The following is a 14,362-nucleotide window of genomic DNA, read 5'->3' as shown; positions in this document are numbered from 1 at the left end:
AGATAAATTAAAGACATCTAATTATGAATCAGACACAAAGAAGTAAATACCAATAACATAAAAACATTTCTTTCACAGAAGAACAAAATATAGGGAGACAAAACCATATAAATTCTTGCTTTCGGAAACTTATCTCTAGCCCAATAAAAATCATCTACATGAGTGGCAAGGCACATGATTATAACTCTGGTATGCCATTCATTTGTACTTAGCTACTGCATTATACATGTAGACACAAGAATTATAATAAAACTTTGTGCATTGTTTTGATAAAATGAGGGAAGCAGTAGAACCATTTGGGGATTGCTGGTATGTCAGCTATGGAGAAAGGAAACAGTGAAACAATCAGTTTGGCTGGTATGAACAGAGTGCAATATGGAGACATTCACAGAAAAGTAGTCGTCATTAAAAATTCTATTCTAATGAGAAAATAAGTTATTTTATAAGAATTTATTCACCAATGATAATTTCAATGAATAAAATTCAGTTGGTACACCAGCAGGCAGAGTAAATAATGTAGATGTCAACAAAGCATCTCTATCACGAAATAACATGGAACAGCATGAAAAACATTTTGGGGGGGGAAAAAAAAAAAGACATCAACCTGCGTGTCCTCTGGACCTCAGGAGCAGACAGAGCAAACTGAATTTCACAAGAGCTTTGTTTAAGGAATTTATGTAGATAATTAAAGTTGATTTTTATTTTATAATGAGGTCATAATGTGGTGTCACCGCCAGACACCACACTTGCTAGGTGGTAGCTTTCAATCGGCCGCGGTCCATTTAGTACATGTCGGACCCGCGTGTCGCCACTGTGTGATCGCAAACCGAGCGCCACCACAAGGCAGGTCTGGAGATACGGACTAGCACTCGCCCCAGTTGTACGACGACTTTGCTACCGTTTTGCGTTTTGTTGCTACGCAATAGCCTTCAGCTAAGTCAAAGTCTACGACCTAGCAAGGCGCCATTAGCTTACATAGTTTGATAGTTATCGTATGAAATGTCTCATCAAGAACGATGTATACAACAAGGATTAAAAGTTAAGTATAATAGCAGCTACGTACTTTTCTTGCTACCATTCATTACGTATCCTGTTTCAGACCTCTATCTAGCCTAAGTGAGATTACGCGTGCCTTTCGGCTACTTCAGTGTGGCGTAGCTGTCTTGTTACGCCACAACAGTTGGCGACGAGTCAACGGAAAGGGTCTTGTTCTTTCTAATTGCTTACATTTACTTGTGTCATGGCTTCGCCAGATGTACTGTCTGAATTTTATCGCTTGCAGAATCAGCAGACGCAGGCGTTATTGGATGCCCTTGGACAGCTCGTCCAGGGTCAACGTGCACTGCAACACGATGCGGCCGCCGCCGCTTCACATAACATGCAACTATAAAATGTATTTCAGCGTTCTGCAGCTGAATGAAATCAGGGATGATCTATGCTCCTTTTCCGTTTGCTTGTAGCCCTTCATTGCTATATCCACCTATGATAAACTCCTGTTGGAACGGGATAAGGTTCTTTCATGTAATCTGTACAGTGTAATGATTATTTTGCCACAGAGTGAGACATCCATTCATCCCTATTGAAGGGTAATTCCAATCAACTTGGAAATCATAGATCTCATCTCACATGTGACACCTTTGGCACTTTTGACCAGTGCGGAGAGAGCAATGGAAACTTATATGCAAACCATGTTAGTCACAAGAAAATGAATCACATACTGACATTATATGCTGAAAAGGGGAATAATGTCTGGTTATGGTCGCATCGAGATTGGTGGGACAATGAAAGGTTATCTTGAATTGTGTGGATGGATTCTCCTGTTCTGGGTAAATAAAACAAATGAATAAAATAAAAAATAAAAGTAATCAAAGCCCTAGAGGTATTTTGGGTGATAAATGACAGGCCAACACTTATTTTTTAGAAGAGTGAGTAATTCTGGGCCTGGCTAATTGTTATCAGGAGTCTGCCTGTGAAGGTTGAAGAGCTAAATGTATTTAGTGAAGGTAGACTTGCTGCATATCCAGCGGCTGGTCACTGACCAACACATATATATACCTTAAATGCCAAGGTTGTTGGGGAGGGAACACACTGGGTACAAAAGATGGCAAATTTAAAATGCTTAGTACTGTTGTTTGTTGGTAGGCTTAATAGCGGCTGGGAAATGGAAGTCAAAGTGGAAAGTTGGTACAGAGTTTCAGCACAGAGTTGTGTGGATGATTTAGCATTTAAGTTTCAGCACAGAAACAGATTGTGTAAAATTCATCAACATATCAGGATGAAATGATGGGATGTTGGTTTGTAGACTTTAGGAAAGACATCCTCAAGAAATTCTTGAGACATAAGAAGGAATTGTCATGGTTGCAATACCATAATACTGATCTGTTTGTATGTCTGCTCCTCAATGAGCAAACAATGATGATGTGTACAAAATGAATTAAAGTGAAGAGGATGAACATTTTATATTGTTTTTGTGTAGGCACTGATTGATTGAGGAAGCATTCAGCAACAGACATTTGTGTTATCATCACAGTTTTGCTAATATGAACCACAACTTACTTTAAAACTGAGCCATTTCAATCACTATGTAACCATTCCAAATTTATGAGTACATTGGAGTTAAGTGAATCTATGATCATCAGTGGATAAGCAGACATACCTTTTTGTAAGACACAGTGTCGAACATTGTTAGTGGGTATCCTTGGACCTGCAGCTTATTCTAATTCTGTCATAGCATAATGTGAACAGGCTTGGGATAGTGTAAGCTAGAAATAATTTTAGCTATTAAATTGTTGGATCTGAATTACATGACTTATGTGCACAATGAACATCTGACCATTCCTCCTCTAATGGAATCATTGCCCATGAGGCATTATGCTCTGCAGAACAGTTATAGATATTTGCTACACACTGTGTGAATCTGGCAGAAGAATAAATCAGCCAGTCATCTTTCAACTAGTCTGCTTCTTTTTGAAGTCGGTTAGTGTGGCCTTGGCTATGAGATGATTCCACAGATCCTCTAGCATTATATTTTGTAACTTTTCTGCTCAATCGAAATTTAGATCTGAGCTTATTAAAGTCATAAGCCATTGCTGTGCAAACATATAGACAATGATGAGGTCATTTTAATCATAAAAGGATGTAAATGTCACGTAGCTACCCCATATATTTGTTGGTTATTATCTGACAAATTTCACAAGTGTTGCAGTTTTAATCAAGGCCCAGTGAGGAAAACATAATTATTGTGAAGAAGGTACTCACATCAAAGAGATCTGGTGGACCACCAGAAAGGTAGCGGCAACTCTGTATCACTGCCACCAGAGGGCCAGCTAACAATGGAAGAATCTGCATTAGTGATCCAATTTCCCTCACCCACAATGGCCAGTAATCATGACCTGTATTGTGCCAGATATACATTTCACGATAGCGACCATTTTTAAAAATTGTGATGCACAGAACCTGAAAAAATAAAGATATATTTTAGTAATTGATCCACTGAATTTAATTTATATCGTTAAAATAATTTCTGGGATTCCAAACACTTTGAGAAATTTTTCAACCACCAACAATGAAGAATGTTTTAGACACATAAAGATCCCCTACATATTGGTTATATGCATAGCATCATTAGTCATAATCTTTGTTGTTTTGTGTGTATGTATGTGTGTGTGTGTGTGTGTGTGTGTGTGTGTGTGTGTGTGTGTGTGTGTGTGTGGGAGGGGGGGGGGACTATTTCCTGATGAGGACTAAAAAATCTGCAGCTGCTTCCAGGGACTCATAACAAAAGTTCATAGGTGTTTTCATTCACTTTTAGGAAGAGGAAAACAATCACATCGGGGGTAAGACTGATGCGTTTGTATAAGTGATATAGCTCAATCTTTCTACATGGAGCATGGACTTGTAGTTTGGACAGAGGATTGAGAGCAGTAGTTTAACAATTTGACATGGGACATTTGGGCTAACTGTAAATGATTTTACTGTGAAGTGGAAATGTCTTCATTGAGCCATCAGCCAAGAGGACTCAATATTACAAAAAAGTTTCTCTCCAGAGTGTGCTGATTGTTAAAAAAATCATTCTGGCAAATCAGAAATGTCCATCCACCATTTTATGTGACACAAGATGCAAGACTGCAGATTTTGTATATATATTCTCAGCACTGCTGTTAAATTAGATAATTAGATCAAACACTGTCAGTACAAACTGGTGCTCTGTAAATGAGACTTCTATGAACTTAAAAAATAAACAGTTTATTCACTTTTCACTTCTGCACAAAAATGTGTTTTTCTTTGTTGTTTTGTGTGTGTGTGTGGGGGGGGGGGGGGGGACTATTTCCTGATGAGGACTAAAAAATCTGCAGCTGCTTCCAGGGACTCATAGCAAAAGTTCATAGGTGTTTTCATTCACGTCTGGGAAGAGGAAAACAATCACATCGGGGGTAAGACTGATGAATTTGTGTATGGATTCAATACTCTTCTGAAAATGCTCTTCAGAAAAGGCTTACATTTTGATCACACTGTAAGCAAGTGTGTCATTGCAGTGTAACCATATCCCATATGGACCCACCTTTGGCAATTTACATCCTTCCAAGAAGCCAAGGAAGGCAGACTCCAGCATACTAATATGCCTTTAATTTAATGCATTCACCAGGCGTGTCTGTGTTGATGTGTGAAAAAAGTGTCCACTACTCTGTCATCCACACTCCTTCCCCTCTTCAGTTTTTGTGTAATAAGTGAACTAATGTCATTAGCAAAGTTTTGTCACCAGTTACATTAGAATTAACAATTTCGAACCATCTCTATTAAAACAGTAAGCACCCATTAACAGAGCTCCAAATGCTGGGCCTTATCCACAGATTACAAGCATCCTGATTAGAAGACTTCTGTGTAGGATCCTTGAGACACTGTCGACTCAGTTCCAGTAACATGTATAATGTGCTGATAGGTGTAGTGGGTGGTTTCTTAAGGAGATCCTGGAATGCAAAATGTATTTTTTTAAACAGTGGCTGTTGCTGTGGACCTAGATTGTTTCTCATCTTCAGGAGAATTTATTTTGAGTCTGAAGTTACTGAACAAACAGAACACCATGGAAATGGAGGGAGGAGAATACCTTAAACTAATAGAGTTGCTCAAGGCACTGCTTCACATTCATGTAAGAAATGTTATAGATAATAGTATTAACATCAAACAAAATCTGAAGTAATGTGTTATGGTATATTGATAATTTTTACTTTTGGCAGTGGTGGCTGCTGAGGCATTCCTTTGGTGGTGCCACAAAAATTTTAGTTTGGTAGCATCAAACATATTATGGAATTTTGTCAATAATTCATATATTTCATAAGATATTATATCAAACAAAATGGAAATAAACACTTATTATAACAACACTCTTCTTATGCATAGTGAGAGTTTGATATATTCCTGAAGATCATGATAGCAAGCATTTGTATAAGAGAGAGAGAGAGAGTGAGGTTGCTTTAACCATATCTGCATCAGATATAGAATGTAACACTAACCCCGGAAATCTCTCTCACTCACAGATATGCATGCACTCGCGCACATATCACCAGCACAGTTATTCACTGCTTACAGGATATGTGCGCTCACTTTTACATGGCAGATGTAAGTAGGGAGTGTTTTGATGTATGGTCGCTTAAGATAACGGTGGAGATTGGGCCTGAACTACCATGTTGATGACACTGCCAGTCACAGCTAACACTTGCGCTCTACCAGTTACCGAATAATTTACGTGCTCCGCTTTGCTTTGAGTTGTACTTGCTGGTTGTTTCCATTTCTTATTTTGAAATGAGTGCAGAGAGCAATCTTGCTCTGTCACAGGGTTCGAATACAACTCTCACAGCACCAGAAGGAATCAGCAATCCATATGTCCATTATTACATCAGTTCTGGCTTTCCAGGACCACAGAAAATGGATGTAGGCTGCCAGCCCTGTGGGAGGGAGGTGTGGCTTGTCCTCCCACTCCACTCTTCTCCCCTCAACAGCTAGAACTTGTTTGTTTTACGTTCATGGTTGACTGCCAGGAAAGTGTCCGCTACAACATGACTGCCGGTGCCAGAAATAATAGAGCACATATAAACTATTCGAACTTGTAATCTGGATTTTGTGAAGCAAATTTAATCAAATTACTGACATTTAAAACTAAAGGTGCTGTACTCACTCAGCAACTCCATGACTTTGGAAAGACAGCTCCAAAATATTTAATAGGAATGGTATTGGAAATCCATTCCTTGTTGCCAAATAAAAATTTCGCTCTCAAACGGAAATCTTCAATTTTACACTTGAATTACTCTTCACAGGATAGTATCCCTAAGGCACTCAGTGATTCTTCTTTCATGGTGTTTTGCAGCAATGTTTTAATTCTCTTGAGCACTGAAAAGCATCGCTCAGTTTCTAATGTCGTTATTAGCAGTTTCAAAACTTTTAACTGTCTCTTTGAATGTTCATCCTCCAGAATCAGCGAAAGAAATGGAACTGTGTCAGAAACTGCTCTCAACTCAAGCTAATGTAGAAGACTTGAAGCTCACCCTTCTAATTTTTTTTCCGGAAATGTATATGTGTCTGTAATTTCAAGGTATTTGTGTGGAAAAATTGTGATGTATCTGTCAAACTGATTTACATCAAATAAGTTGTCTGGATTGAGGTGTCCAGTGAACTGAAAACGTGATTTTATTTCAGAAAGGATGCCAATGCACACTTCCAAAGCATCTCTTTTTTATACCCATCAAAAATCTGTGGCTTCTTGGCAGTCATCGTTTCGTCACTTTCGAAACTAATGTCATTAGGGATTGAGTCAATGTCATCTCTGATGTTTTGCATTACCACTTCAAATTTCTGGATGTCTTGTTTTGCTTTGGTCAGCTCGGTTATCTTCTTCTGAAGCTGATTAAAAAGTACGTCTGCATGAGGAATTATCTTATACAAAAATGATAATCAGAAAATGAATTCGTTATCTTGCAGTCTTTGTTGTGTGAACCAGCTTTTTCAATAGTAGGAGATAGTTTTATGCTGTCACTTGTTTCAGTGACTTCCATAACAAGAATAGGATCTTCCCTGTTTTCAAAAACATCTTTTACCACCCCAGAATGGTAATTCCATCTTGTGAAACACACACAGCAAGCTTTTTTGAATAATGCTATGCAACACTTTTGATCTTTGTGGCGAGTAAAAAGAGAACGAAGAAGTGCCTCAAAGATGTGCAAAAAAGATGCGGGCTTTGCGATTAACAGAGGCTGTCATAGATATAATATGGTTAAACTGATGCGCATAATAATGGATGTAGTTTTCATTTGGGTATTTGTCTTTAGTTAGTTATTGAACCCCATTCAACTTGCCACTCATAATGTTTGTACCATCGCAACTCTGAGCTATTAGTTTTGCTCGGTCATCACCAATTAATGGTTCAATTCCTTTCAGAATACTCTCAGCTATAGTATGAACATTCTGACTTCCTGGATTAACAAAGTTCCAAACTCTTTCAGCAGGTTTCTCTTAACAATATAACACAAAATAATAACCAATTGAAATTTGCAAGTCACATCTGTGGTTTCAGCTGCTATGATTGCAACATAATTGGCAAGTTTAATCTCTTTTCAAACTTCGTCATGGTACACTTCCAATATGCATTGCAGTAGTTCATGCTGAACAGTCTTAGAAATGCCTTTGAACACTGATGCTTGATTGAGATGAACATGAAGATCTTTATCCTGTTCTGCACTGAAGTGAAGCTCATGGAAAACTTCCTTATTTTGACAGGCACCAGATTCATCATGGCCCCTGAGAGCCAGTTCCAAAGCACCACAGTACTGAATACAGTTTACAATTAAATTGAATATATGTCTATTCTTTTCTACATGTTTGTTGTGGCTGTCAGTTGTTTGTCTATATTGCGAATCTAATTTCTGCTGAATGTTGGTTTTGGCTAGAAATGATAGACTAAGCACATTATTGATGTGTCACTTTGACATTTCATGTACTTTTATTTTAGACCATATATGCCCAATATCAGTTATTTCAGTCTTACCCCAATGAACATCTCCTCAAAATAACACACAAAAAAACAGTGTTGCTTTCTTCACAGCCACAAATCCATTTGTTCTTTGGTAAATTTCTGGATTGAACTTATGGCATCAATTTTTTGTTTAATGCTGCAGATTCAGATTCAGGAGTGGCCTACCTAGTGTTTTTATCTGATTTTTTTCACTGAGAGTCCTGTTGCTAAATGGCATTTTTAAAAATAACTCATTTACGTTGTTCACCTTTGCTATTTTCACAGTCAACTGAATTTTCCCTTACAGATAACACTGTGCACAGTCAATCAATCAATCAATCAACCTAACGCCACAATAACAACATGTTTGTACAGAACTGTATTACATGAACATAAGGTGTATAAACAGAAATACTACACCATTGTTTGAAAAACAGATGCTCAACAGGTGGTGAATACATTAGTTTTTTTGTTTTGTTCCTATAGCTGTTGTGAAATATACCAATATTGAAATAATGCCTCTTAGTTTCAAAATCTAAGGGCATAATTATATTCAAGTTGCATATAACTATTTATAATGATAATTAAGTTTATTATTTCTGTATTCAATTTAATTAAGCATTAATTTGAGTTTTGCTTTAGCATTAACTTTCAGAAAGATGATAGAACTAGGTTACAAGAAGTTTGTGCCCCGATGTATTCTAACAAGATCGCTAGATGGCAGATCGTGCTTCTATAGTTCTGCACTGTAATGCTCTCTGGCAGAAGGAACATAAAGCTCTGAGCCAGATCAGCTGTGGCTCCATTCGCGGCCATAAGAAGCATGTAGAAACTGATGGCCGAGCCTTTTACACAGTGCTTATGCGAGCAGACAGTGCCAATCTGCAGTTGGCTCCAAGCTTGAGAAAACCACCACGAGAGTGTGCACAGTGAAACATGCCTTTTAAAATCAGAAAATACATACTCCAAAACAATGTTCTATGTGCAATTCATATAAATTTCTCTTTCTTTCTTTTTCATACAAGCAGTGTCATGGCACTGTGGCACTATCTCAGAAGCCAACCCTGACTTTTGAACCATCTAACTACAACTGCATCAAACACAATTTTTGTGCCATACATGTTTTGCATTTATTCTGTGCAAGGCATCTTCAGTGGCATGGAATATGTACATATTTTGACCATTTAGTTTACATTCTGGGGCAATGTACCTGTAAGTTATAAACAGTTCTAGTGGTTGGGTTCTTCTATGATGTAGTAATATTTTAAATACTACTTACAGGTTGCGTGAATTATTTTCTACACCTTATGTTTCTGTTCCATTTTTGGTGCTGTTCCTCTTCTTATAATTACCACCTGGTGTTTTTGTTTTCCACATTTCACAGCACTAGGGACTGAATACTTGTTTTGATGCAATGTTTTGGTTTGTGTTGGTGACTGTGTTTAGTTCCTAGTGCTGTGAAATGTGGAAAATGAAAACTCCAAGTGGCAATTATAACAAAAGGAACAGCACCAAAAATGGAAAAGAAACACAACATGTAGAAAATCATCCATGCAACCCGTAAGGAGAATTTAAAATATTACTACGTCACTGAAAAACCCAACCACCAGAACTGTTTATAACCTACAGGTACATTGCCACAAAATGAAAACTAAATAGTAAAAATATGTACATATTCCAGGCCACCGAAGATGCCTTGCAGAGAGTAAAGGTGAAATGTGTATGGCACGAAAACTGTGTTTGATTCAGTTGCAGCTGGATGGTCCAAAAGTAAAATTTATCAATATACTGTAATATTACATGCAACTGAGGAAGACAGGAATACAAAAGTTGAATATGAAAAGAAATAATATGTGCTTGACAAATATTCCCATTCCAAAGTAAAACTTCTGAATGTGTAAATAATGTGGTGTGTGTGTGTGTGTGTGTGTGTGTGTGTGTGTGTGTGTGAAGGGAAAAAATACCTGTTGTGCGCAAATGCTCCCATTTTAATTCCAGTGTCTGAATTCTGCATGAAACATTACAGTGGAAGCTTTCTAACTGGTTATAACAACCACACATTGCTGAAACTTGTAATAACAAATTAAATCTTGTCATTGTGTAGTGTATATCCTAAGAAATAGTACTACACTAGAAATTCTATCCAGAAGCTCACTCTTCACTTATTTAACTTTTCATTTCTCACGGGATTGGTTTGTATTAGTTGAAGTAACTATAATATTAAAATTACACAAGTACAATAGTAGTTACTGAAATGGCTTTAAATATTTTATTATACACACCATTAGTGCCACTGGCAGAATAACATTCCAAGTAAAAACAAGCATGGGCCCAGCCCATACTTGTAAGCATCCTGAGCCTTTCGTAAACAATGTTGAGACAACACTCTCTCCACTGTATGGGCGACCACGTACCACAAAAACAGCTGCAATTTGCAGGAGATAAAGCACCATAATCCACCATCCAGAGCCAACAACAAAGTCCATGAAGTAGACAACAAATATTCCAAGCTGAAATACAAATTTGAAATTGAATTTTAATTTTGGTATCAAAGAACTATAAGTGCACAACAATACAAGTAAACATCACTTTTTTGCTTGGTTTCATTTGGATCCAGTAATTTCTAGAATTTTTGGAATATAAAACCTTAACATGAAAGTAAGCTTTTCTAATTACCTATAAAGAATTAACTTTTTAAGATAATTCTACAGTTTCTAGTAGGTTAGTGTGACTTTCATTGCCTAATATAGGTGAATATAAACCATCAAAGAAAGTATGGCACATTGCTGTTACAAATAAAAACGGAAAAATCTGCACATTTAATGAGGTGTTGATGAATCCATTATTTGTAGACATTAGATGTTGTACTGACAGAACTAACAAACAGCTGATAAAAGAATTTGGATATAAATGTTGGTGAAAACTTAGGTCATGAATACATTTCTTAATTATGTGGAATGTGTCAGTTTAACATAAGGTTTCTTTCCATGAAACAATTTTTTTAAACAATTACTACTTCATATCTAAAAATTCATTTATTGAGTAGAAAGAACTGTCATTCAGAAATTCTTTTAATTTGTATTTAAATTCTGTTTGGCTACCAGTAAGACTTATAATGTTATTTGGTAAATGACCAAAGACTTTTTTGGCAGCTTAACTGACACCTTTGGGCGAAAAAGTCATATTTAACCCAAAACAGTGTAGGTGATCATTTCTTCTAATGTTGTAGCTATGCACTTTGCTATTATATTTGAACTGGGATGGGTTATTAAAAAACAAATATTCATAAGTGAATATATGTATTGTGGAGGTATTTTGAACATTCCTAGTTCCTTAAATTAACATCTGCAAGATGATCTTGGGTGGGTTACAGCTATTATTCTGATTACATGCTTTTGTGCAATCAATAATTTGTCTCTTAATGATGAATTACTACAAAATATGATGCCACATGAAAGCAGTGAATGAAAATAGCCATAGTAGGCTAATTTACTAATATGTTTATCAACAAAATATGCAATAACCCTGATAGCATAAAGAGCTGAACTCAAACATTTCAACAATTCATCATTGTGTTTCTTCCAGTTCAGTTTCTCAGCAATTCACACACTCAGAAATTGTGCATATTCCGTCTTAGCAACAGATTTATGATTAAAGTCTATATGTATCAATGGTGTTATGCCATTTCCTGTACAGAACTGTATATACTGTGTTTTTTCTAAATTAATTGAGTGTCCATTTGCATAGAACCAGTTAATAATTTTCTCAAAGATATTATTTACAACTTTGTCAGCTAATTCATGTTTATTGGATGTATTTACTATACTTGTATTATCAACAAAAAGAACTAGCTTTGCATCTACATGAAAACAGAGTGGCAAGTCATTAACATATATTAAGAACAATAAGGGACCCCAAGACTAAAACCTGTGGGATTTCACTCTTGATACCTCCCCAGTTAGAGTATGCTGCTGATTTTTGCAGGGTCTCTGTATTGTTAATTTCAACCTCCTGTATTCTTCCAGTTAAACATGTATTAAACCATTTATTCACTGTCCCACTCATACCACAATACTTAAGTTCATCTAGAAGAATTTCATGCTTCACGCAGTCAAAAGCCTTTAAGAGATCACAAAAAGTCTAATGAGTGAAGTTCTCTTATTCAGAGCATTTAATATTTGATCATTGAAAGCATATATAGCACTCTGTTGAAAAACCTTTCTGAAAGCCATTTCTGAAAGACATTTTGTTAGTACTTCATTTTTACAAATATGTGAAAGCACCCTTGAATACATTACTTTTTTGAGAATTTTGGATAAAGCTGTCAGAAGTGGGACTTGGCAGTAGTTGTTACCATTGGATCTAGCCCTCTTTTTACATGATGGTTTAACAATAGCATATTTCAGTGTATCCAGAAAAATGCCTTGTTTCAATGAGCTACTACATATGTGGCTGAGAATCCTACTTATCTGTTGGGAACAAGCTTCCAGTACTTTGTTGGAAAAGCCATCAATTCCATGTGAGCTTTTGCTTTTGGGTGAATTTATTATTTTCCTAATTTCAGTATTAGAGGTGAGCTGAATTTCAGTTTTATCGAACTGCATAGGTATTGCCTCTTCCATATACAGCTTTGCATTTTCTAATGAACAGCTGGATCCTATTTTCTCTGCTACGCATACGTTAAAAGTGCAGGAGAGGTTAATTAGTCTTAGCATATCCAAAAACTACACAGAAGTCCTCATGTCAGGTACTGTCACATACATCTCATGTATCTGTATCTGCTTCAAGAAACTCAATCAATGTGGTGTACCATACACCAAGATTACAGTGTTATTTGATCTCATGAGTCAGTTCAACTTTGAGCCTTTGTAGAGAGAGACTGGGGCTTGATTACAGGAAGCTGGTTCAAATAAATGTAGACAGCAGTACTTATGTACAGAGTTTGATATATAATGACACAACTGAAAGGCTCCTCTCATGGCTCCAGTACAATAAATTACTGTTAAATACAAACAAGACAGCTCATATGTTACCATGTACCAGGTGTCTGGAAGGAGGATGGACAGAAGCATAGGAAGTATTGGTTTGAATGATCAATTGCTGACTGTTCTTTTCCATATATCAATCCTCTGCTTGATGCATAGAGCAAGCAGTAAAGAAACCAAATAGAAATTTGGAAAGGGAATTAAAGTTCAGGGAGAAGAAATTAAAACTTTAACATTAGCTGATGACTTTGCAAATCTGTTAGACATGGCAAAGGACTTGCAAGATCATTTGAATGGAATGGTCAGTGTCTTAAAAAGAGGTTTCAAGATGAATATCAATAAAAGTAGAAGTAAGCGTAATGGGATTCTGAGGAAATTAGATTAGGAAATGAGACAAAAAATGTAAAAAATGAGTTTTGCTGTTAGAGTAGCAAAATAAGTGACAACAGTCAAAGTAGAAGGGCTACAAAATACAGATCTGCAATAGCAATAAAAGCATGCCTGAAAAGAGAAATTTGTTAACACTGAAGATAGATTTATGAGTTACTAATTCTTTTCTGCATGTATCTGTCTGGACTGTAGCCTTGTGCAGAAGTAATACAGGGCTGATAAACATTTCAGGTAAGAAGAAAATAGAAGCTTTTGAAATGTAGTTACACAGAAAATGCTGAAGCCTGGATTGGTAGATTAAATAATTAATGAAGAGATACTACATCAAACTGGCAAATAAAGAATTCTATGGCACAATTTGATTCAAAGAAGGAACTGATTGATAGGACACATCCAGAGCCATCAGGGAGCTACCAAATTGTTAAAAGAGGGTAGCATGGAGGTAAACTTTGTAGAGAGAGACTGAGGCTTGATTACAGGAAGCTGGTTCAAATAAATGTAGACAGCAGCACTTATGTACAGAGTTTGATATATAATCCATATTTTGATTTACTCCTGAGTTATTTGTGGGAAAAGACAGTTTCAATAAATACACAGCACATACAATAAAAGAGCTTTTCATTTTATCCACTAACACATTAAAATACTGTGTCCATATCCCACATAATATGGCCTTGAACATTCACAACGAACTACAACAAATGAACTTTAACAGCGTAGGATTAATACTGCTAAGCAGAAAATTACACTCCATCTTTGTGCAGAAATACAATTACTCAATAACAGAATTTAAAGTGATGGCCACAGTGTTGTAGAATACTGCACAAAATTTGCTATCTACCCGGTAAATATATATTTATTTATGTTTTCAGATTTTTGTAGTTCTTCTACTTCATGTATTACAAGGTAGTGTAAATCATTGCAATATATAATTTACTGTTTGTTCTTGACAAGTCTCACATAAACTAATTCAACAGTTTAAATT

At 36.4% G+C, this 14,362-nt stretch overlaps 1 protein-coding gene across 1 annotated transcript in view; it reads right to left on the bottom strand.

Moving 5' to 3' along the window:
• Positions 1-14,362, bottom strand: part of LOC124556333 (sodium-dependent transporter bedraggled) — a 446,423-nt gene that overhangs the window by 11,874 nt on the left and 420,187 nt on the right. Inside the window, exons 16-17 of the mRNA XM_047130303.1 lie at positions 10,285-10,512; positions 3,259-3,456 (exon numbers count right to left, since the gene is read on the bottom strand). Of these exons, the coding sequence (XP_046986259.1) occupies positions 3,259-3,456; positions 10,285-10,512 (426 nt within the window). The remainder of the gene's footprint in view (positions 1-3,258; positions 3,457-10,284; positions 10,513-14,362) is intronic.

Source organism: Schistocerca americana, chromosome X, assembly GCF_021461395.2.
Source record: "Schistocerca americana isolate TAMUIC-IGC-003095 chromosome X, iqSchAmer2.1, whole genome shotgun sequence".
NCBI classification, from domain to species: Eukaryota; Metazoa; Arthropoda; class Insecta; order Orthoptera; family Acrididae; genus Schistocerca; species Schistocerca americana.
This window is presented reverse-complemented; position numbering and strand designations above follow the sequence as displayed.